At 42.9% G+C, this 24,940-nt stretch overlaps 1 protein-coding gene across 2 annotated transcripts in view; it reads right to left on the bottom strand.

Annotated features, from left to right (window-relative positions):
* Nucleotides 1–24,940, bottom strand: part of LOC124551285 (zinc finger protein 583-like) — a 152,682-nt gene that overhangs the window by 113,921 nt on the left and 13,821 nt on the right. For both annotated transcript variants that reach the window (XM_047126288.1, XM_047126289.1), the window contains exon 3: nucleotides 2,951–3,010. In XM_047126288.1, coding sequence (XP_046982244.1) covers nucleotides 2,951–3,010 — 60 coding nt within the window. The remainder of the gene's footprint in view (nucleotides 1–2,950; nucleotides 3,011–24,940) is intronic.

The following is a 24,940-nucleotide window of genomic DNA, read 5'->3' as shown; positions in this document are numbered from 1 at the left end:
GGTATGATGCAGGAGGAGACAAACTCCTCAATCACACTGTGACAGGATATGGAACATAGTTTGCATACGTCAACTTGGATACAAAAATCCAATGACTGGAGTGGGACATTTAAAATGCCACCAAACATACTCTGCTAGACAGCTGGTGACAAATGCTTTTTGCAAAGAAAAGGAGTACTTGCTCTTTTTTAAAAAAAAGAGCAGCACTACTATAAATTTCAAAAGTTACTGTGAAACCATAAATGATCTCAGTATAGCCACAGAAGTTGAGTTCTGGCATTGTTTTTGCACATGATAACACTAGTGCACATGCTGCCATTCTACACAAACAGTTTCAACTGGGAATTTTTTTATCCAATGATTTAAAACTGTTCATGGAGATAAAGAAATGGCTATACTCACTTCAGTCTCAAGATCATCATGAGTTAAAGGAATGTGTCAAAGCACGCCTTGGCTTGCAGAATTCTACAATGAGGGCACTGATAAACTTGTTTCTTGATTTGACGGCTGCCTCTATGAATTATGTACAAAAACAGTAGCCAGCTGTATATCCAAGTAGAATATAATTTAAAAAATCTCTCATAGTACTGGCTTTTTCTTATACATTAATGGAACTTACTATTAGAACAGCCAACTTGATGCAATGAAATCTTAATTGAAATTCATTTAGGCCATTGCCACCAATGATGTTTATGAGGTGTAGTTCCGCCAGTACTCCCCGAAATGTATGTACTTCACAGATTTCAAATATGGATCATTCAAGATTTCATACTGTCTTAACTATTCACTGAGACCTTGTTCCTTTATTTGAGATATTAGACAGCATTCAGTAGTGTGTATACAATTTTGACCCTGAAGGAATGTTGCCATGAATAATGATATCCCCAAAGTGTAGAGTTCATGAGAAAACTTTGCCTGGTACAGACAATGCTGGGTGAAAACCTGAAGATAGGAGAGCATTAATAGAAATATTAACCATGGTAAAACAAAAAATCATTGCCATGTAACTGACTGTTGAGATTTGTGTGTCACACAATAAATTTAACTGCAACTGTTTCAACCAAACATTTATAGTAGAGCTGACAGGTAATCCATAATGTCTACTTACGGATGACAATATTCATGTATGCCCCAGGGCAGTGTGTTAGAACACTTGCTGTTCATGTTACATATTAATAACTATGCAGACAATATTAATAGTAACCTCAAACATTTTGCAGATGAGGCAGTTATCTATAACGAAGCACTGTCTGAAAATAGCTGTACAATTTTCAGTCAGATCATGATAAGTTTTCATGATGATGTATAGATTGGTAATTTGACTTAAATGTTCAGAAAAATAAAATTGAGCTCTTCGCAAAAAAAAAAAAATTAATAATAATAATAATAATAATAATAATAATAATAATAATAATATTCTACACTAACAATATCAATGAGTCACAACTGGAATCAATCAACTCTCACACAGGTTCAGTCTTATTTGACACAGACGTCACATTTCGGTTCACTGGCAGAATACTAGGAAACCTTAATCTGTCTATAATGACTACTTACAAAACACCCACACAAGGATATTGCTGAAGTATGTGGGACATGTACCAAACATTACTAACATGGGATATCCAATATACCAGTACATAAAGAAGAACAACATCGATCATCATAGGCTCATTTGAGCACTAGGATAGCATCACAGAGATTCTGAAAAACCTGAACTGGAGGACACTTGAAGATAGACATCAATTGCTCTGTGAGTGCAAATAAGTTTCAAGAAGCATCTTTATGTGAGGAAACTTTGAATATACACAGCCCTCCTAAGTACTGCTCCCATATGGATCATAAAGACAAGATTAGACAGCTCGCATCTCACATAAACACTGTTAAGCAATCAATCTTGTTGTGTGAATGGAATGGGATTGAGAACTAACAAATGGAACATTTGGGAGGTACCCTCTGCCATTCACTTCGGAGTATTTTTCAGTGTATAGTTGCAGATGCAGAAGTAGGTATCAAGCCACGGTGATCTGTCTTGGAAGCGCAACTACAAGCTCATTACTATACTCCGGCAGCTATATGGGAACTGGAACAGTTTTTTTTTAGAATGATATAAATCCCATTAACCCTTGTGTGGCTACAGCAAAGAGTTATCAACAATCTTCTTGTACCTAGATGGTCACAGTTGCAACTATCTGTCATGCTGGTAAAAATTTATGTTCTTTATTTGATGTCGCCATCGATCATCGAGTGAGTGCAAGTTACTGTGTTCCCTCTAAAATGCACGAGTTATCTAGTGTGTGGGTTGGTACTTTACCAGACTGAAGAGGGTGATAGTACATGCATTGGAGCAGATGCCAATCTCATTGCAGAAACACAAGTGTTGTGCTGTAGTTTGGGTCTTCTCTAAATCGTCTATAGAACCATAGAGAAGTTCCATCAACATTTCTTGTACCTGTCTGTCATCTGAGAATTACAATGTGTGTTAATAAATATGTTTTAACCAGCTGTGCACTGTCTTTTTCAGTACAAAAAGCTTATACAGTAAAGAAGCCATTTAATAAACAAATATTTAGGCATAGTTGATTAAGAGACACCGCTCAGGTTTAGCTTAGAGAGAAAATCATAATCATTCTAGCTCGAGAAACAAAAAAAAGAGGAACAACTGCACTTTGGAGTTAAGAAAAAAAGCTCTTACTCTAGAATAGTAGTTTGTGACATTCAAATACAAATAAGGAGGAATTTATTAAAAATTAGGAGTTTTGGGATGGAGGGGAAGTTTATAACTGGCAAAATGTGACACCCAACATTATCCCTTTTCTTATTAGCCTCAACATGTACCATCAGTTATTCTCTCTTTTAGCACTGATACAATGTAAAAATAGCACTATTTAATCAAAAACTCTGTGTAAAATATTAGCACGTACAGGCAAGAATAACTGATAACACTTACATTTCCTTCTTCAATATAGAAGTCTTCACTTTCTGGTTGCTCATATGGGTCAGCTGGTATCTGCAAGTAAGAAGACATGATGAGTACACTCAGATACACATTCATGGAGAAAAATAAAATTGTCCAGTCACATTAACATGACCACCTGTCAAAAGCCTGTCTGACTAGTGTGAGACATGTAGGAAGAGAGTCAATGAGGTTCTGGAAGGTACTGGCAGGGGTGTGGATCCATTCCAGCTCCATGAACAGCTGCATTAGGTTTCCCAGTTGAGGATCCATGGTGCAAACAGTCCGATAAAGGTCATCCCACAGATCCACGATTGGCTTTAAATCTGGGGAGTTTGGTGGCCAGGGGACTACAGTACACTCATCCTTATGCTCTTCAAACTACACACATACTCTGTGAGCTGTGTGACATGATGCATTGTCCTGCTGGTAGATGCCATTGTGTCAAAGAAAAACAAACTGGATGTAGGGATGGACATGGTGCCCAAGGATAGATGCATACTTGTGTTGATCTATTGTGCCTTCCAGAATTACGAGATCACCAAGATAAGACCACAAAAACATTTCCTAGACTATTATGCTCTGTCCTTCCTTCAGCCTGCACCCTTCCGGAAATTGCTGCAGGTGTTTGCTTTCAGTCTGAGGAGCATAAAATGTGATTCATCTGAAAAGGCCACCTATCGCCACTCACTCAGTGGATGTGTAGCTGCAGTACTGGAATGCAAATTCCAGCCTTTGTTGCCAGTGAACAGCAGGCATCACGGGCGGATGAACCATGTGCCTGCTGCAGAGGCCCATATGAAGCAAAGTTCACTGAACAGACACTGATGGTAGCCCCTCAGTTCATCTGGGCAAACTGTACACATCTCTGCAGCCATCAGTCACAACTCTCACCTCTGGTCTTTGGTGCACCACAGTTGCATCAGCAATCGTATTGGATAGCGTCATTTTGCCATGGGTGGTATACTTTAACCATAGCAGCACACAAACTGTAAACAAACTTAACCGTTTTGGAAATGCTTCCACCCTTGGATGGTTGGTTTAAAGGAGAGGGGAAGGGACCTAACTGTGAAGCCATCAGTCCCTTGTTCTCTGTAAAAGAATTAGAGAAGGGAAAAAAGAAAAGAAAGGAGACGTACAGAACAATAGCTCGAGAATGGAAGAACCAGAAGAACGACAGGAGGACAACCAACACTACTACGGACAAAACAGGAAAAGAAAACTGCAAAGAGAAGTAAGAAACAGGTTGTTGTTGTTGTTGTTGTTGTTGTGGTCTTCAGTCCTGAGACTGGTTTGATGCAGCTCTCCATGCTACTCTATCCTGTGCAAGCTTTTTCATCTCCCAGTACCTACTGCAACCTACATCCTTCTGAATCTGCTTAGTGTATTCATCTCTCGGTCTCCCTCTACGATTTTTACCCTCCACGCTGCCCTCCAATACTAAATTGGTAATCCCTTGATGCCTCAGAACATGTCCTACCAACCGATCCCTTCTTCTGGTCAAGTTGTGCCACAAACTTCTCTTCTCCCCAATCCTATTCAATACTTCCTCATTAGTTATGTGATCTATCCATCTAATCTTCAGCATTCTTCTGTAGCACCACATTTCGAAAGCTTCTATTCTCTTCTTGTCCAAACTATTTATCGTCCATGTTTCACTTCCATACATGGCTACACTCCATAAGAATACTTTCAGAAATGACTTCCTGACACTTAAATCAATACTGGATGTTAACAAATTCCTCTTCTTCAGAAACGGTTTCCTTGCCATTGCCAGCCTACATTTTATATCCTCTCTACTTCGACCATCATCAGTTATTTTGCTCCCCAAATAGCAAAACTCCTTTACTACTTTAAGTGTCTCATTTCCTAATCTAATACCCTCAACATCACCCGATTTAATTCTACTACATTCCATTATCCTTGTTTTGCTTTTGTTGATGTTCATCTTATATCCTCCTTTCAAGACACTGTCCATTCCATTCAACTGCTCTTCCAAGTCCTTTGCTGTCTCTGACAGAATTACAATGTCATCGGCGAACCTCAAAGTTTTTATTTCTTCTCCATGAATTTTAATACCTACTCCGAATTTTTCTTTTGTTTCCTTTACTGCTTGCTCAATATACAGATTGAACAACATCGGGGAGAGGCTACAACCCTGTCTTACTCCCTTCCCAACCACTGCTTCCCTTTCATGTCCCTCAACTCTTATAACTGCCATCTGGTTTCTGTACAAATTGTAAATAGCCTTTCGCTCCCTGTATTTTACCCCTGCCACCTTTAGAATTTGAAAGAGAGTATTCCAGTCAACATTGTCAAAAGCTTTCTCTAAGTCTACAAATGCTAGAAACGTAGGTTTGCCTTTCCTTAATCTTTCTTCTAAGATAAGTCGTAAGGTCAGTATTGCCTCACGTGTTCCAGTGTTTCTACGGAATCCAAACTGATCTTCCCCGAGGTTGGCTTCTACTAGTTTTTCCATTCGTCTGTAAAGAATTCGTGTTAGTGTTTTGCAGCTGTGACATATTAAGCTGATAGTTCAGCAATTTTCACATCTGTCAACACCTGCTTTCTTTGGGATTGGAATTATTATATTCTTCTTGAAGTCTGAGGGTATTTCGCCTGTCTCATACATCTTGCTCACCAGATGGTAGAGTTTTGTCAGGACTGGCTCTCCCACTGCCGTCAGTAGTTCCAATGGAATATTGTCTACTCCGGGGGCCTTGTTTCGACTCAGGTCTTTCAGTGCTCTGTCAAACTCTTCACGCAGTATCATATCTCCCATTTCATCTTCATCTACATCCTCTTCCATTTCCATAATATTGTCCTCAAGTACATCACCCTTGTATAGACCTTCTATATACTCCTTCCACCTTTCTGCTTTCCCTTCTTTGCTTAGAACTGGGTTTCCATCTGAGCTCTTGATATTCATACAAGTCGTTCTCTTATCTCCAAAGGTCTCTTTAATTTTCCTGTAGGCTGTATCTATCTTACCCCTAGTGAGATGGGCCTCTACATCCTTACATTTGTCCTCTAGCCATCCCTGCTTAGCCATTTTGCACTTCCTGTCGATCTCATTTTTGAGACGTTTGTATTCCTTTTTGCCTGTTTCACTTACTGCATTTTTATATTTTCTCCTTTCATCAATTAAATTCAATATTTCTTCTGTTACCCAAGGGTTTCTACTAGCCCTCGTCTTTTTACCTACTTGATCCTCTGCTGCCTTCACTACTTCATCCCTCAAAGCTACCCATTCTTCTTCTACTGTATTTATTTCCCCCATTCCTGTCAATTGCTCCATTATGCTCTCCCTGAATCTCTGTACAACCTCTGGTTCTTTTAGTTTATCCAGGTCCCATCTCCTTAAATTCCCACCTTTTTGCAGTTTCTTCAGTTTTAATCTACAGGTCATAACCAATAGATTGTGGTCAGAGTCCACATCTGCCCCTGGAAATGTCTTACAATTTAAAACCTGGTTCCTAAATCTCTGTCTTACCATTATATAATCTATCTGATACCTTTTAGTATCTCCAGGGTTCTTCCATGTATATAACCTTCTTTCATGATTCTTAAACCAAGTGTTAGTTATGATTATGTTGTGCTCTGTGCAAAATTCGACCAGGCGGCTTACTCTTTCATTTCTGTCCCCCAATCCATATTCACCTACTATGTTTCCTTCTCTCCCTTTTCCTACACTCGAATACCAGTTACCCATGACTATTAAATTTTCGTCTCCCTTCACAATCTGAATAATTTCTTTTATTTCATCATACATTTCTTCAATTTCTTCGTCATCTGCAGAGCCAGTTGGCATATAAACTTGTACTACTGTAGTAGGTGTGGGCTTCGTATCTATCTTGGCCACAATAATGCGTTCACTATGCTGTTTGTAGTAGCTTACCCGCATTCCTATTTTCCTATTCATTATTAAACCTACTCCTGCATTACCCCTATTTGATTTTGTGTTTATAACCCTGTAGTCACCTGACCAGAAGTCTTGTTCCTCCTGCCACCGAACTTCACTAATTCCCACTACATCTAACTTCAACCTATCCATTTCCCTTTTTAAATTTTCTAACCTACCTGCCCGATTAAGGGATCTGACATTCCACGCTCCGATCCGTAGAACGCCAGTTTTCTTTCTCCTGATAACGACATCCTCTTGAGTAGTCCCCGCCCGGAGATCCGAATGGGGGACTATTTTACCTCCGGAATATTTTACCCAAGAGGATGCCATCATCATGTAATCATACAGTAAAGCTGCAAGCCCTCGGGAAAAATTACGGCTGTAGTTTCCCCTTGCTTTCAGCCGTTCGCAGTACCAGCACAGCAAGGCCGTTTTGGTTATTGTTACAAGGCCACATCAGTCAATCATCCAGACTGTTGCCCTTGCAACTACTGAAAAGGCTGCTGCCCCTCTTCAGGAACCACACGTTTGTCTGGCCTCTCAACAGATACCCCTCCGTTCTGGTTGCACCTACGGTACGGCTATCTGTATCGCTGAGGCACGCAAGCCTCCCCACCAACGGCAAGGTCCATGGTTCATGGGGGGGAAGAAACAGGTATAAGGAGTAAAAACGAGAGAGCAAATGACCATGGCTGACCGACCACAATAATAAAAAGGAAAAGCCAGCCACTCTGAGACACATTAAAACATCCAGTCTAAAAGCATTACAGTGGAGAACACAAAGGGACAAAGGACATGCACGAAAACTTATATAGAATGATAAAACCCACTGTCACGTATAAAACATAAAACTAAATTAGCCGATGAGGCATTGTCAGCTAAAATTAATGGCAACAAGTCTGGTAACTGAAGAGTCCATCGCAGGGCAGATAAAGATGGACATCTCAACAAGATACGCACCACTGTCAGCTGATTGCCACACCGACACTGAGGTGAGTCATCATGGCACAGGAGGTAGCCGTGTGTCACCCAAGCGTGGCCAATGTGAAGCCGACAGAGAACCACAGAGTCCCTGCAAGAGGCCCACGTGGAGGTATTCCACACATTCGTAGTCTCCTTAATGGCATCCAGTTTGTTGTGCATACTGAAGTTATGCCATTCTGTCTCCTAGAGCTGCAAAACCTTATGGAGTAGTACTGAATGCTGGTCAGTTGCAGAGACGGCGATCTCCATAAGCAGTTTCCACATAGTCTGTTTGGCCAGCCTGTTGGCAAGTTCATTGCCTGGGATGCCGATGTGACCCGGGGTCCAGACAAACACTACTGAATGACTGGACCATTACAGGGCATAGATGGACTCCTGGATGGTCAATACCAAAGGACGACGAGGGTAGCACTGGTCGATAGCTTGTAGGCTGCTCAAGGTGTCAGTACACAGAAGATACAACTCCCCAGGGCATGAACGGATGTGCTCAAGAGCAAGAGAAACAGCCATCAACTCGGCAGTGAAAACACTGCAGCCATTGGGCAAGGAATGCTGTTCAATATGTCCTCCATTGACATATGCGAAGCCATCGTGATCATCAGCCATCGAGCCGTCAGTTTAAACCACTTCGTGACCTTGGTACAAGTCAAGAATTGAGAGGAAGTGGCAGCGGAGAGCCGCAGAGTTAACTGAGTCCTTAGGGGCAAGTGAGAGGTCCAGGTGAAGCCACGGCCTAGGTGTACATCATGGAGGTGTACTTGAATGGACCTCAAGTATAGGTGGTAAAGGCAAGGACTCCACTTCGGAAAGAAGGGACAGGACACAAACTGAAATTGGTAGCCCTGACCTGAGCCGCCGATGCGGGAGATAAACCACCATGGGTGGGAAAAGGAGACGGTAATTTGGATGTGCAGGAGAACTATAAACATGTGCAATGTAACTGGCCAGCAGTTGTGCACGCCTAACTTGCAATGGAGGGACTCTGGCCTCCACCACGACACTGGTCACCAGACTCGTCCTAAAAGCTCCTGTCACTGGGTGAACTCTACAGTGGTGCACTGGGTTGAGTAAATGCAATGCTGAAGGCACTGTCGAACCATAAACCAGACTCCCACAGTCAAGGTGGTATTGAAAAAGGGCTCTGTAGAGCTGCAGCAGCGTAGAGCGATCTGCACCCCAGTTGTTCTTGCTCAGGCAGCGGAGGGCATCGAGGTGCTGTCAGCACTTCCACTTAAGCTGACAAAGGTGAGGAAGCCGAGTCAATGGGGCATCGAAAACCAGTCCTAAGAATCGATATGTCTCCAATACAGTGAGTGGATTGTCATTAAGGTAAAGTTCTGGTTCTGGATGAACAATAGGATGCTGAGAGAAGTGCATAACATACAACTTTGAAGCCAAGAACTGGAAACTGGGCTATAGCCCATGACTGCGCCTTGTGGATGGCTCCCTGTAGGCACCGCTCAGCAACACCAGTACTGATCGAGCAGTACAAAATGCAGAAATCGTCTGCATACAGAGAGAGTGAGACAGACGGCCCTACAGCTGCTCCTAGACCATTAATGTCCACTAAAAAGAGAGACACTCTCAATACAGAGCCATGTGCGACCCCATTCTCCTGGATATGGAGGGAACTATGGAAGGCACCAACTTGGACATGGAAAGTACAAAGCAATGGCAAGGATATGATGTCGCCAGATCACGTCATACGCTTTTTGTAAATAAAAAAAAAATGGCAACCAGATGTTGGCATCTGGAAAAGCCTGTTCGGATGGCAGACTCGAGAGACACAAGACTGTCAGTGGTACAGTGACCCTGGCGGAAGCCACCCTGACATGGAGCCAGTAGGGCACCTCACTCCAAGGCCCAACCCAACCCAAATGCCGACACACCATACATTCCAGCAGCTTACAAAGAATGTTGGTGAGGCTGATGGGCCAATAGCTACCCACATCAAGCAGGTTTTTACTGTGTTTGAGCACTGGAATGATGGTGCTCTCCCACCATTACAGCGGAAAGATACCATCACACCACATCTGGTTGAAGATGATGAGGAGACGTCGCTTGTAGTCAGATGAGAGATCTGACTGTGGATTCGATCTGGTCCAGAAGCAGTGTCAGGGCAATGTGCAAGGGCACTGAGGAGCTCCCACTCTGTAAATTGGGCATCATAATATTCACTGTGGCGTGTAGTGAACGAGAAGACTTTCCCTACTAGTCGTCGTTTGATAGTGCAAAAGGCTGGGGGGTAATGCTCCTATGCAGAGGCTCCAGCATAGTGCTCAGCAAAGTGCTCGGCAATCGCATTCAGATCGGTAAATAACATGCCACTTATGTTAACACCGGGAACACCTCTTGGGGTCTGGTACCCAAAAACATGTTTGACCCTTGCCCAGACTTTGGAAGGTGACATATGGCACACAATGGTCGAGACTTCTCTCTCCCAACACTCCTGCTTCCGTCATTTGATAAGTTGGCGAATGCAGGTACAGAGCCATTTAAAGTTTGTGAGGTGCTCAAGGGAAGGGTGCCATTTATGCTGCTGTAGGGCTTGCCGATGCTCCTTAATTGCTTCAGCGACTTCTGGCGACCTTCTCGCTTATGCTGCTGTAGAGCTTGCCAATGCTCCTTAATTGCTTCAGCGACTTCTGGAGACCACTATGGGACTGCCCTTCCCCGGGGGCACCCTAAAGAGTGAGGGATCGTGTTTTCTGCTGGAGGAAGGATTGATGTAGCCACCTGCTGAACCATCACATCTATGTTCCTGTACGGGGAAGATTCAATGGTGACAGCAGAGGTAAAAGTTTCCCAGTCTGCCTTGTTTAAAGCCCATTTGGGCAGGTGTCCGTCGGCCAAATGCCAGGGCAGTGACAGAAAGATGGAGAAGTGGTCACTACCACACATGTCGTCATGTGCTCTCCAGTGGATTGATGGGAGAAGTCCTGGGCTGCAAACTGATAAATCAGTGGCCGAGCAACTAGAATGAGCCACACTGAAATGTGTGGTGCCCCCAGTATGTAAGAGGCAGAGGTCGAACTGAGACAGTGATGTTTCGACATCTCTGCCTCAGCCAGCAAGCAAGGTGCCACCCCACAAGGGGTTATGGGTGCTGAAATCTCCCAAAAGTAGGAAAGGTTTAGGGAGTTGGTCAACCAGTGCAGCTAATACATTCAGGGGTACTGCACACTCCAAAGGAAGATATACATTGCAGACAGTTATTTCCTGTGTCTTCCTTATTCTGACAGCTGCAGCTTCAAGAGAGGTTTTAAGGGCACAGTTTCACTACAGACTGAGTTTAGGACAGAAACACAAACTCCGCCTGACACTCGATTATAGTCGCTACGGTTCCTATAATATCCCTTATAGCCGCGGAGGGCAAGGGTCCACATTGCGAGGAACTAGGTTTCCTGGAGGGCAATGCAGAAAGCAGGTGTAAGGCTTAACAGTTGCCGTAGCTCAGCCAGGTGGAGGAAAAAGCCGCCGCAATCCCACTGAAGGATGACGTCATCGTGAGACTGGGAAGGCATGGAACATTCAATGAGGCAGTTTACACCTCAGGGTCATCTGCTGCCACTGACTTACTGCCTCAGCAGTCTACATTTATTGTGTCTGAGGGTCCGGCAAGATCTAGGTCCTCAGTGGACGCCAGAATCTCCACCTCATCCACAGACACAGGGCTTGCAGGTTGCGGTGGTGTGAGTGCCACCACAATTCCCTTGGTCTTGTGGACATTCTTTTTGGATTTCTCTCACTGTTCCTTGGGTTTTCCTGACTGGGAGGACTTCACTGATTCACTCTCCAGAACTGAGGATAAGCGTGAAGCCCTATGACCAGCTGCTCTTTGGCTCTTCGGCCTCTGGTGGATGTCATCTTTCCCACTAGCAGAAACCTGGGAAGCGAGTGACCGAAGGGACCCCTTCCTAGCGAGAGGAGCCGAAGAAGACTTACGCTTCGCCGGCACAGAAGTGGGACTGATATATCCAATGGTTGGAGGGGGGGGAGGGGGGGGGGGTTGCTCCCTAAGTAGGTGGTGCAGGATCAAAAGGGAGGAAAGTGCCCCCCCACCATCAAGGGGGCAGGTGTAGTCATCCGGCTCTGAGAGGTGACGAGTTGGCAGAGCTGATGGGGCTAGAACTGTTTGTAGCGGTGGCGTAAAATGATGTCATATGTACAGGATGTATATGTTCAAATTTCCTCTTAGCCTCAGTGTAGGTCAGTCAGTCCAGGGTCTTGTACTCCATGATTTTCCCTTCTTTCTGGAGAATCCTGCAGTCAGGCGAGCAAGCGAATGGTACTCTCCGCAGTTGACACACATGGGAGGCGGGGCACATGGAGTATTGGGATGTGATGGGCGTCCGCAATCTAGGCATGTGACGCTGGAAGTACACCTGGAAGACAACATATGGCCAAACTTCCAGCATTTAAAGCACCACATTGGGGGAGGGATGGAGGGCTTTTCGGGCAATGTGTCACCCTCGAAGGCCAAGATGAAGGCCCCGGTGGCAACACGATTATCCCTCAGACCCCGGTGGACACGCCGAATGAAATGTAGAACTTGCTGCTTTAACTGGCGCACAGCTCATCGTCAGACTGCAGAAGAAGGTCCCTGTGAAATATGATACCCTGGATTATATTTAAGCTCTTATGGGGTGTGATGGTTACAGAAATATCCCCCAGCTTGCCACAAGCTAGTAACGCCTGTGACTGAGCAGAGGATACTGTTTTGATCAAGACTGACCCAGATCTCGGACAAGCCCTCCACCTCCCCAAACTTGCCCTCTAAATACTCAACAGAAAACTGAGGCTTCATCATCATGAAACATTCCCCATCAGCTCTCTGACACACAAGGTACCGGGGCGAATAAGAGCCACTGCCATCCTAAGCCTGACGTTCCTCCCATGGTGTGGCCAGGGAGGGGAATGGTTTGGGGTTGTACTTCTGTGCACTGAATTGAGGCTGCGAATGCTCAGAGGCTGCTGGTGTTTGAAAAGAGATGACATACTAGCTTCATTGCGTGTCATCCATCCTGATGCCACCCACTCCAACCAGGGGGTACCACCCAGCGACAGTAAAGGCAACCTGGCAGGATGGCCTTAGTGTATTCATCTCTTGGTCTCCCCCTACGATTTTTGCCCTCCAATGCTAAATTTGTGATCCCTTGATGCCTCGTAACATGTCCTACTAACCGGTCCCTTCTTTTTGGCAAGTTGTGCCACAAACTCCTCTTCTACCCAATTCTATTCAATACTTCATCATTAGTTATGTGATCTACCCATCTACTCTTCAGCATTCTTCTGTAGCACCAAATTTGAAAGCTTCTATTTTCTTCTTGTCCAAACTATTTATCGTCCATGTTTCACTTCCATACATGGCTACACTGCATACAAATACTTTCAGAAACGACTTCCTGACACTTAAATCTATACTCTATATTAACAAATTTCTCTTCTTCAGAAACACTTTCCTTGCCATTGTCAGTCTACATTTTATATCCTCTCTACTTCGACCATCATCAGTAATTTTCCTCCCCAAATAGCAAAACTCCTTTAATACTTTGTGTGTCTCATTTCCTAATCTAATTCCCTCAGCATCACCCAACTTAATTCGACTACATTCCATTATCCTCGTTTTGCTTTTGTTGATGTTCACCTTATATCCTCCTTTCAAGACAATGTCTATTCCGTTCAACTGCTCTTCCAAGTCCTTTGCTGTCTCTGACAGAATTACAATGTCATCAGCAAACCTCAAAGTTTTTATTTCTTCTCCATGTATTTTAATACCTACTCCGAATTTTTCTTTTGTTTCCTTTACTGCTTGCACAATATACAGATTGAATAACACCGGGGAGAGGCTACAACCCTGTCTCACTCTCTTCCCAACCACTGCTTCCCTTTCATGTCCCTCAACTCTAGTAACTGCCATCTGGTTTCTGTACAAATTGTAAATAGCACTTCGCTGCTCCCTGTATTTTATCCCTGCCACCTTCAGAATTTGAAAGAGAGTATTCCAGTCAACATTGTCAAAAGCTTTCTGTAAGTCTACAAATGCTAGAAATGTAGGTTTGCCTTTCCTTAATCTAATTTCTAAGATAAGTCATAGGGTCAGTATTGCCTCACGTGTTCCAATATTTCTACGGAATTCAAACTGATCTTCCCTGAGCTCGGCTTCTACCAGTTTTCCCATTCGTCTATAAAGAATTCGTGTTAGTATTTTGCAGCTGTGACTTATTAAACTGATAGTTCAGCAATTTTCACATCTGTCAACACCTGCTTTCTTTGGGATTGGAATTATTATATTCTTCTTGAAGTCTGAGGGTATTTCACCTGTCTCATACATCTTGCTCACCAAATGGTAGAGTTTTGTCAGGACTGGCTCTCCCAATGCCATCAGTAGTTCTAATGGAATGTTGTCTGTTCCGGGGCCTTGTTTCGACTCAGGTCTTTCAGTGCTCTGTCAAACTCTTCACGCAGTATCGTATCTCCCATTTCATCTTCATCTACATCCTCTTCTATTTCCATAATATTGTCCACAAGTACATCGCCCTTGTATAGACCCTCTTATGTACTCCTTCCATCTTTCTGCTTTCCCTTCGTTGCTTAGAACTGGGTTTCCATCTGAGCTCTTGATATTCATACAAGTGGTTCTCTTTTCTCCAAAGGTCTCTTTAATTTTCCTGTAGGCAGTATCTATCTTACCCCTGGTGAGACAAGCCTCTCCATCCTTACATTTGTCCTCTAGCAGTCCCTCCTTAGCCATTTTGCACTTCCTGTCGATCTCATTTTTGAGACTTTTGTATTCCTTTTTGCCTGCTTCATTTACTGTGTTTTTATATTTTCTCCTTCCATCAATTAAGTTCAATATTTCTTCTGTTACCCAACGATTTCTAGCAGCCCTAGTCTTTTTACCTACTTTATCCTCTGCTGCCTTCACTACTTCATCCCCCAAAGCTACCATTCTTCTTCTACTGCACTTCTTTCCCCCATTCCTGTCAATTGTTCCATTATGCTCTCCCTGAAACTCTGTACAACTTCTGGTTCTTTCAGTTTATCCAGGTCCCATCTCCTTAAATTCCCACCTTTTTGCAGTTTTTTCAGTTTTAATCTACAGTTCATAACCAATAGATTGTGGTCAGAGTCCACATCTGCCCCAGGAAATGTCTTACAATTTAAACCCTGGTTCCTAAATCTCTGTCTTACCATTATATAATCTATCTGATACCTTCCAATATGTCCAGGCTTCTTCCATGTATACAACCTTCTTTCATGATTCTTGAACCAAGTGTTAGCTATGATTAAGTTATGCTCTGTGCAAAACTCTACCAGGCAGCTTCCTCTTTCATTTCTTAGCCCCAATCCATATTCACCTACTCTGTTTCCTTCTCTCCCTTTTCCTACTCTCGAATTCCAGTCACCCATGACTATTAAATTTTCGTCTCCCTTCACTACCTGAATAATTTCTTTTATCTCATCATACATTTCATCAATTTCTTCATCATCTGCAGAGCTAGTTGGATATAAACTTGTACTACTGTGGTAGGCATGGGCTTTGTGTCTATCTTGGCCACAATAATGCGTTCACTATGCTGTTTGTAGTAGCTTACCCGCACTCCTTTTTTTTTATTCATTATTAAACCTACTCCTGCATTACCCCTATTTGATTTTGTATTTATAATCCTGTATTCACCTGACCAAACGTCTTGTTCCTCCTGCCACCGAACTTCACTAATTCCCACTATATCTAACTTTAACCTATCCATTTCCTTTTTTAATACTACTAGAACTGATATATACAAAGAATAATGACTTATTGTAAATTTCAATCTCTGTTATCTCAATGCCTGATACATCAAAGTATTGGCTTGGAAAATTTCTCTGCAAGTTTAATGAACACAACAGACTTTGTTGTTGTTGTGGTCTTCAGTCCAGAGACTGTTTGGCTGCAGCTTTCCATGCTACTCATGCCTCATTTTCTAGTAACTATTGCAACCTACATCCTTTTGAGTCTGCTTTGTGTATTCATCTCTTGGTCTCCCTCTACAATTTTCACCCTCCACGCTCCCCTCCAATACTAAATTGGTGATCCCTTGATGCATCAGAACATGTCCTACCAACCAATACCTTCTTCTAGTCAAGTTGTGCCATAAGCTCCTCTTCTCCCCAATACTATTGAATACCTCCTCATTAGTTACGTTATGTACCCATCTATCTTCAGCATTCTTCTGTAGCACCACAGTCTGAAAGCTTCTAATCTTTTCTTATCTTAACTAGTTATTGTCCATATTTCACTTCCGTACATGGCTACACTCCATATAACCACTTTCAGAAAAGACTTCCTGGTACTTAAACCTATACTCCATGTTAACAGATTTCTGATCTTCAGAAACACTTTCCTTGCCATAGCCAGTCTACATTTCACATCCCCTCTACTTCGACAGTCATCGGTTATTTTGCTTCCCACATAGCAAAACTCATGTAGTACTTTAGATGCCTCATTTCCTAATCTAATTACCTCAGCATCAGCTGATTTAATTCGACTACATTCCATTACCCTTGTTTTGCTTTTGTTGATGTTCCTCTTATATTCTCCTTTCAAGATACTGTGTATTCCATTCAACTGCTCTTGCAAGTCCTTAGCTGTCTCTGACAGAATTACGATGTCATCAGTAAACCTCAAAGTTTTTATTTCTTCTCCATGGATTTTAATTCCTACTCCAAATTTTTCTTTTGTTTCCTTTACTGCTTGCTCAATATACATATTGAATAACATTAGGGATAGGCTACAACCCTTCAGTATTTACAACAGACTGCCAATGATGGGGTAACTTTTCGATTCTCTGATTGTAGAATCATGTGGTTTTTAGGTGAAGAACTCATCCAGTCATGTTCAGTGTGCTTTTTCATACAGAAAGCAAGTTCTTCAGAGGTTGTCTGATATAGAGTGGAAAAGGTGAAATTCTGAGAGAGCAAGATCAGATGAATAAGATGGGCCCAGAATGAGTTCCCATCCCAACTCCAGTATTGTGTTTTTTGTCAGTCTGGCAGAATGCAGATGGGCGTTATTGTTTAGTAGCATCACTTCACACAGTCTTCCTGGTCATTGTTCTTGGGCTGTGTCTGCAAAACATCTCAGTTGTTGACAATGTGTGTCAGCTATGGTGGTTCCACACCATCGCTGTACCACCAAATTTGCAATAATATCTTTTGTGGATGCATGCAGGTCTTTGTACAGGCAGTTGCTTCTTTGTTTGGGCTCAATCATTCCTTTCTTTTCCTTATGTTAGCATTTGTGGCACAAATTTTAATTCATTTCTCCTGCTTCCATCATTATCGTAGATAAAGATGAGACTTGAATGTCTTGGGGAATATTTAATTACAAGATCTAGAAGACATAATTGCTTGTCACTAGTAATGATACAGGACAGGAATGATCATTGTTGTTAATAAGCCAACTGATGATGGACAAGCAGAGACGCACATATGGCCACATGCTAGTTTCTGTGATTGTGTACCCATACACCTGATTTTTGAACCCTCTCCTATTGCATGCAGATGTTGCACAGTGATGGAATGATTACAGTTCATCACATTTGCCAGTTCTTACCTACACTAATGTGGATCATTGTGGATTAATGTGTTTAAATAATCATCATCAAACCTTGAAGGTCTTCCCCAATGCAGGAAGTCACAATGCCAAAACAATCCTCCTCAAAATGAGAAAACCATTTTCTTGCCATGCTCTGTTCCTCATATACTGCACAAATGTTTCTGGCTACCTCTGCCGCTTTTCATCTGTCTACTGAAATCAAACAGAAGAATATGTTGCAAATGTTCCAATTCCCTGACTCAGCACCCACAGCTCCAATCTCTATCTCCAAATGACAAAATGACAATACATAAGCTCAAATAGCAACAGTGAACTAAAAATAAAAAACGACAAAAAATAAATAAACTCATAGCAACAGGAATACCAACATGCGAAACAAAAACACTATGTATGTGGGTACGTATATCTCTCAATAATGAAACTGCCAAATAGCACTGTTGTCGTAACTCTGACCATTTTTGAAAAATTCAGGTTTGAAGGTTCACGGATGTGAACCAGTCATTAGTCAGAAACTATTTCAGAGATCTACTACTTAGTAAAGAGTTAACCTAGATACCTCAATTTTTTTATGCATCAAGTACTTAGATCACTGAGTTCACATAATGTATGAAAAGTAGGATACATCATTCAGATTTTTTACAAAAAATTGTTGAAAAACACTTTTCCATGCTGTGCTTTTAAAGTCATGATTTTTTTAAAAATATCATAACTTTCACAGGAAAACAGTACAGTCTTCAGCTTGTGCACTGTGACCCTTCAGTCCTATTATCAGTATAAACAACAATGTAAAACATTTCACACTGCAATTAGTAGTTCTTACTTTCACTTAAAGATGACTCCACCAGAAAAAAAGTGTCAAATTCCACGAACATCAAAGTCCTTGGCAGGAATGTAAACAACTAAATCTCAACTTCATTTTTGGTTGAAATGCTGCACTACAGTACAAAAATTACAAGAACCTCACAAACCTGGGTTACCATTAGGAAGATTTTAAGATTGAAGCAGAATGGCACTTTTTTGCTTTGAGCCATGGGAATAGCCCCTCTGATGGCAATGGAGGAATTGTCAAATGCCAAGCCAGAACAACCAGTTTGGAAGCTACACCACCATAAAACTACACCTTGACTCCTGAAGACACGTAACCATGGACACTCCACAAAATACTGGGTGTTGATGTTCTTTGTTTCTTCACAAGAGATCAAATCACTTTACAGTTTCTTGGAACACAGGCAGAGTACAGTCGGGACAGTTCCATAAACACAATTACATCATTCATTTCTAGCCACTGCTACTACCACAATTCAAATGAAGAGATGTTCAACAGATATAAAATTGCTATAGCAGACTGAGAAAATGTTTTGTTGGAACAGTTACAAGTGGAGCAGCATGTGATTTTCAAATACAGTGAAAACTTTCTTGGTCTCACTCGATTTTAAAGATTTTGAGATTAATTGTATCCAGTAGGAAAGATGCTGTTTAGATCCCGATCCCCCATGTTACATGAAAAGTTGATAACCCATCATTACAAAGTCACAATTCACAGTTGTATAAATCTGATAAAAGTGCTAAGAAGAGATCCTCTCTCTCACCTTTACGTGAACATATTTTGTTTTTGGATGAAGATGTCAAGAAACGCAATGTGATAAACAAGGTGGAAGAGTTTTAAAAATACTATTTCCTTCTTTATATACTAATTTGTTTATGCAATGTTCTTTTTAGAATTTTGTGTCTATATATAATGGTATACAGGGTGTTACAAAAAGGTACTGCCAAACTTTCAGGAAACATTCCTCACACACAAATAAAGAAAAGATGTTATGTGGACATGTGTCCGGAAACACTTAATTTCCATGTTAGAGCTCATTTTAGTTTCATCAGTATGTACTGTACTTCCTCGATTCACTGCCAGTTGGCCCAATTGAAGGAAGGTAATGTTGACTTCGGTGCTTGTGTTGACATGTGACTCATTGCTCTACAGTACTAGCATCAAGCACATCAGTACGTAGCATCAACAGGTTAGAGTTCATCACGAACGTGGTTTTGCAGTCAGTGCAATGTTTACAAATGCGGAGTTGGCAGATGCCCATTTGATGTATGGATTAGCACGGAGCAATAGCCGTGGCGTGGTACGTTTGTATCGAGACAGATTTCCAGAACGAAGGTGTCCCGACAGGAAGACGTTCGAAGCAATTGATCGGCGTCTTAGGGAGCACGGAACATTCCAGCCTATGACTTGCGACTGGGCAAGACCTAGAACGATGCGCACACCTGCAATGGACGAGGCAATTCTTCGTGCAGTTGACAATAACCCTAATGTCAGCGTGAGAGAAGTTGCTGCTGTACAAGGTAACGTTGACCGCGTCACTGTATGGAGAGTGCTATGGGAGAACCAGTTGTTTCCATACCATGTACAGTGTGTGCAGGCACTATCAGCAGCTGACTGGCCTCCACGGGCACACTTCTGCGAATGGTTCATCCAACAATGTGTCAATCCTCATTTCAGTGAAAATGTTCTCTTTAAGGATGAGGCTTCATTCCAACGTGACCAAATTGCAAATTTTCACAATCAACATGTGTGGGCTGACGAGAATCTGCACGGAATTATGCAATCACGTCATCAACACAGATTTTCTGTGAATGTTTGGGCAGGCTTTGTTGGTGATGTCTTGATTGGGCCACCTACACTCAATGGAGCACATTATCATGATTTCATACGGGATACTCTACTCGTGCTGCTAGAACATGTGCCTTTACAAGTACGACACAACATGTGGTTCATGCACGATGGAGCTCCTGCACATTTCAGTCAAAGTGTTCGTATGCTTCTCAACAACAGATTCGGTGACCGATGGATTGGTTGAGGCGGACCATTTCCATGGCCTCCACGCTCTCCTGACCTCAACCCTCTTGACTTTCATTTATGGGAGCATTTGAAAGCTCTTGTCTAACCAACCCCGGTACCAAATGTAGAGACTCTTCCTGCTCGTATTGTGGACGGCTGTGATACATACGCCATTCTCCAGAGCTGCATCAGCGCATCAGGGATTCCATGCGACGGAGGGTGGATGCATGTATCCTCGCTAACGGAGGACATTTTGAACATTTCCTGTAACACAGTGTTTGAAGTCACGTTGGTACGTTCTGTTGCTGTGTGTTTCCTTTCCATGATTAATGTGATTTGAAGAGAAGTAATAAAATGAACTCTAACATGGAAAGTAAGCGTTTCCAGACACATGTCCACATAACATATTTTCTTTCTTTGTGTGTTAGGAATGTTTCCTGAAAGTTTGGCCGTACCTTTTTGTAACACCCTGTATACGTAAAAAAAATATTAATGTCTCTCATTACTGCTTGCATCTTTTATTTCACTGATGTCTTTTTGATTGACATTAACAGAATAATAATATATCACCACATTTGTGCACCGAAGCTGGACCTTTTAATCCTTTACATTGAAAAGACATAACAGTGTAATACAAAATTACACATACATTAAAAAATAATTGATAACTGGTTTCAACTCTCACTTTTTTACAGTTCTGACCTACATGTGTACCACATATATGTTAGGAAAAAATTTTAAGAAACACAAATGGTTTTTATTTTTTAATTCCATGTAGTGTTGAATGTGGATGGTATGTGTAAGTGGCATTTTATTCTTTGCTAACAAATAGAGTGAGTTAGGACATTCTTATCTGAGCTAAGATTGCTACCAAGTATGGAAACATTTCAGCAAAAAATCAAGTTGAGACTCAATTGTCTACCTATGTACCCAGGACTTTGAAGTTTGTGTGACTGGACTTTTTCTCAATTGAGTCATCTTTAATGGAAAATAAGATTTGTAAATTGTATTGTGAAATACTTTCCGTTGTTGTTTATACTTAATATTAGGACTAAAGAGTTACAATGTACAAGCTGAGGTCTGAAATTTTTCCCTGTAAAAAGTTATGATCTTAAAATCATACAGCAGAGATTCCGAGTCACAGATAGGCACAACAAAGAGTCTTTCACAAAATAAGCTTTCGGCCAACAAGGCCTTTGTCAAAAATTGACACCCCCCCTCCACACACACACACACACACACACACACACACACACACAGTGCAACTTACACACACATGACCACAGTCTGGCAGCTGAAGCCACACTACGAGCAGCAGCAGTGCATGTTGGGAGAGGCAACTGGATGCAGTTGGGAGGTTAGACAGTGAGCAAAGTAACGGAGAAGGAGAGAAGTAAAAAGTTCATTGGTGGAATAGAGGGCTGTGTAGTGCTGGAACAGGGAAGGCAATGGATAAGGACAATGACTGACGACGGTAGAGGCCAGGAGGGTTACAGGAATGTAGGATATATTGCAGGGAGAGTCCCCAATTGCACAATTCAGAAAAACTGGTGTTGGTAGTAAGGATCCATATGCCACAGGCTGTGAAGCAGCCATTTAAATGAAGAGTGTCATGTTAGGCACCATGCTCAGCAACAGGGTGGTTCAGTTGTTTCTTGGTCATAGGTAGTCTGTGGCCATTCACGCGGACAGGCAGATTGTTGGTTGTCATGCACATATAGAATGCAGCACAGTGGTTGCAGCTTAGCTTGTAGATCACTGCTGATTTCACAGATAGCCCTAGCATTGATGGAATAAGTGATGTTTGTGAGCGAACTGGAGTAGTTGGTGGTGGGAGGATGTATGGGACAGGTCTTGCATCTAGGTCTATTACAGGGATATGAGCCATGAGGTAATGGTTTGGGAGCAGGGGTTGCATAGGGATGGACGAGTATATTGTGTAGATTAAGGGGCCAGTGGAATACTACTGTGGAGGGGTGGGGGGAAGGATAGTGGGCAGGACATTTCTCATTTCAGGGCATGATAAGAGGTAGTCAAAACCCTGGCAGAGAATTAATTCAGTTGCTCCAGTCCTGGGTGGTACTGAGTTACGAGGGGAATGCTCCTCTGTGGCTGGACAGTGAGACTTTGGGATGTGGTGGGTGACTGGAAAGATAAGGCGTGGAAGATATGTTTTTGTACAAAGTTGGGACCATAATTACAGTTTGTAATGGCCTCAGTGAGGCCTTCAGTAAATGTTGAGAGGGACCGCTCATTACTGCAAATGCAATGTCCTTGGGTGGTTAGGTTGTATGAAATAAGTGGCAGCTGTCGAAGTGGAGGTATTGCTGGTGGCTGGTAGGTATGATATGGACAGAGACAGTGATGTAGCCATCTTTGAGGGGGAAGTCAACACCTAGGAAGGTGGCTTGTTGGGTTGAGTAGGACCAGGTGAAGCTAATGGGTGAGAAGCTGTTGAGGTTCTGGATGGAATGTGGATAGGATGGCCTCACCCTCGATCCAGATCACAAAGATGTCATCAGTGAATCTAAACAAGGTAGGATTCTAGGTGTTTAGGAAGGATTCCCCTAGATGGCCCATGAATTGGTTGGCATAGGATGGTGTCATGCAGATGCCCATAGCCATACCCCAGATTTGTATGTAGGTAATACCTTGAAAGGAGAAGTCATGGTGGGTGAGGATATAGTTGGTCATGGTGACCAGGAAGGAGGTTGCTGGTTTGGAATCCATCGGGTGTTGGGAAAGGTAGTGTTCAATAGCAGTAAGACCATCGGCATTAGGATGGTCACTAGGCAGGAGGTTGCTGGTTTGGAATCCATTGGGTGTTGGGAAAGGTAGCGTTCAATAGCAGTAAGACCATTGGCATTAGGATGTTAGTGTAAAGGGAGGTGGCATCGATAGTGACGAACAGGGCACTGTGTGGTAAAGGGACAGGAAATGTGGAGAGTCACTGGATGAAATGGTTGGTATCTTTTACATAGGAGGGTGGGTTCTGGGTAATAGGTAGAAGGTGATGGTCTACAAGAGCAGAAATTCTCTCTGTGGGGGGCACAGTAGCCAGCCCTGATGGAGTGTCCTGGGTGGTTGCGTTTATGGCCAGTTATTGTGCCCTACACAATACACTTGTCCATCCCTACACAACACCCCCTCCCAACCCCTTACCTCATGGCTCATATCTCTGTAACAGACCTAGATGCAAGACCTGTCCCATACATCCTCCCACCACCACCTACTCCAGTCCGGTCACAAATATCAGCTATACCAACAAAAATTGGGTTACCTGTGAAACCAGTCATGTAATCTACAAGTTAAGCTACAACCACTGTGCTGCATTCTATGTGTGCGTAACAACCAACAAACTGGCTGTCTGCATGAATGGCCACCGACTAACTGTGGCCAAGAAACAACTGAACCACCATGTTGCTGCACATGCCGCCCAATAGAACAGTCTTCATTTCAATAACTGCTTCACAGCCTGTGCCATATGGATCCTTCCCACCAACACCTGCTCTTCTGAATTGCACAGGTGGGAACTCTCCCTGCAGTCGCCATCCTGGCCTTAATCTTGTTAGTCATTGTCCTTACCCATCAGTCTGCAGCTCATGGTCTAGTGGCTAGCGTTGCTGCTTCTGAATCATTGGATCCCGGGTTCTATTCATAGACAGCACGGAAATTTTCTCCAGCTGGGGACTGGGTGTTTTGTGTTGTCATCATCGTATCATCGTATCGTATCATCATCATCATCGTATCGTATCATCATCATCATCGTATCATCGTATCGTATCACCACCATCGTATCACCACCATCGTATCACCACCATCGTATCACCACCATCGTATCACCACCATCGTATCACCACCAACGTATCACCACCATCGTATCACCACCAACGTATCACCACCATCGTATCACCACCAACGTATCACCACCAACGTATCATCGTATCACCACCATCGTATCATCGTATCACCACCATCGTATCATCGTATCACCACCATCGTATCATCGTATCACCACCATCGTATCATCGTATCACCACCATCGTATCATCGTATCACCACCATCGTATCATCGTATCACCACCATCGTATCATCGTATCACCACCATCGTATCATCGTATCACCACCATCGTATCATCGTATCACCACCATCGTATCATCACCACCATCGTATCATCACCACCATCGTATCATCAATTGGGATGTGGCGAGGCCGCAAATGCAAAAATTGGGAATTTGTACAGGCTCTGATGACCACATTGTTGAGTGCCCCACAAACCAACATCATCATCGCCATCATTGTCATCGCCATCATTATCTTACTCATCACTCCCTTCCCTGTTCCTATTCCAGCACTACACAGCCCTCTATTCCACTAGCGCACTTTTTACTTCTATCTATTTCTGCTTCCACACCTCTCCTCTGCTCTACATTTAACCTCCTGACTGCTCCTAGCTGAACTACCCTCTCTCCACCTCATCCCTGCATGATTCCCAGCAGCACTTCATCATCCCCCACCCTTACCCTGCTATCCCTCCCCCTCCCTGCCCCAGCCTCCTCCTTATCCGAACCCAGTTGCCTTTCCCAACATGCAATGCTGCTGCTTCTCGTAGTGTGGCTTCAGCTGCCACAGACTGTGATCGTGTGTGTGT

This window comes from Schistocerca americana, chromosome 9, assembly GCF_021461395.2.
Source record: "Schistocerca americana isolate TAMUIC-IGC-003095 chromosome 9, iqSchAmer2.1, whole genome shotgun sequence".
Taxonomy (NCBI): Eukaryota; Metazoa; Arthropoda; class Insecta; order Orthoptera; family Acrididae; genus Schistocerca; species Schistocerca americana.
The sequence above is the reverse complement of the archived record's forward strand: the minus strand, read 5'-3'. Positions and strand labels throughout refer to the sequence as shown.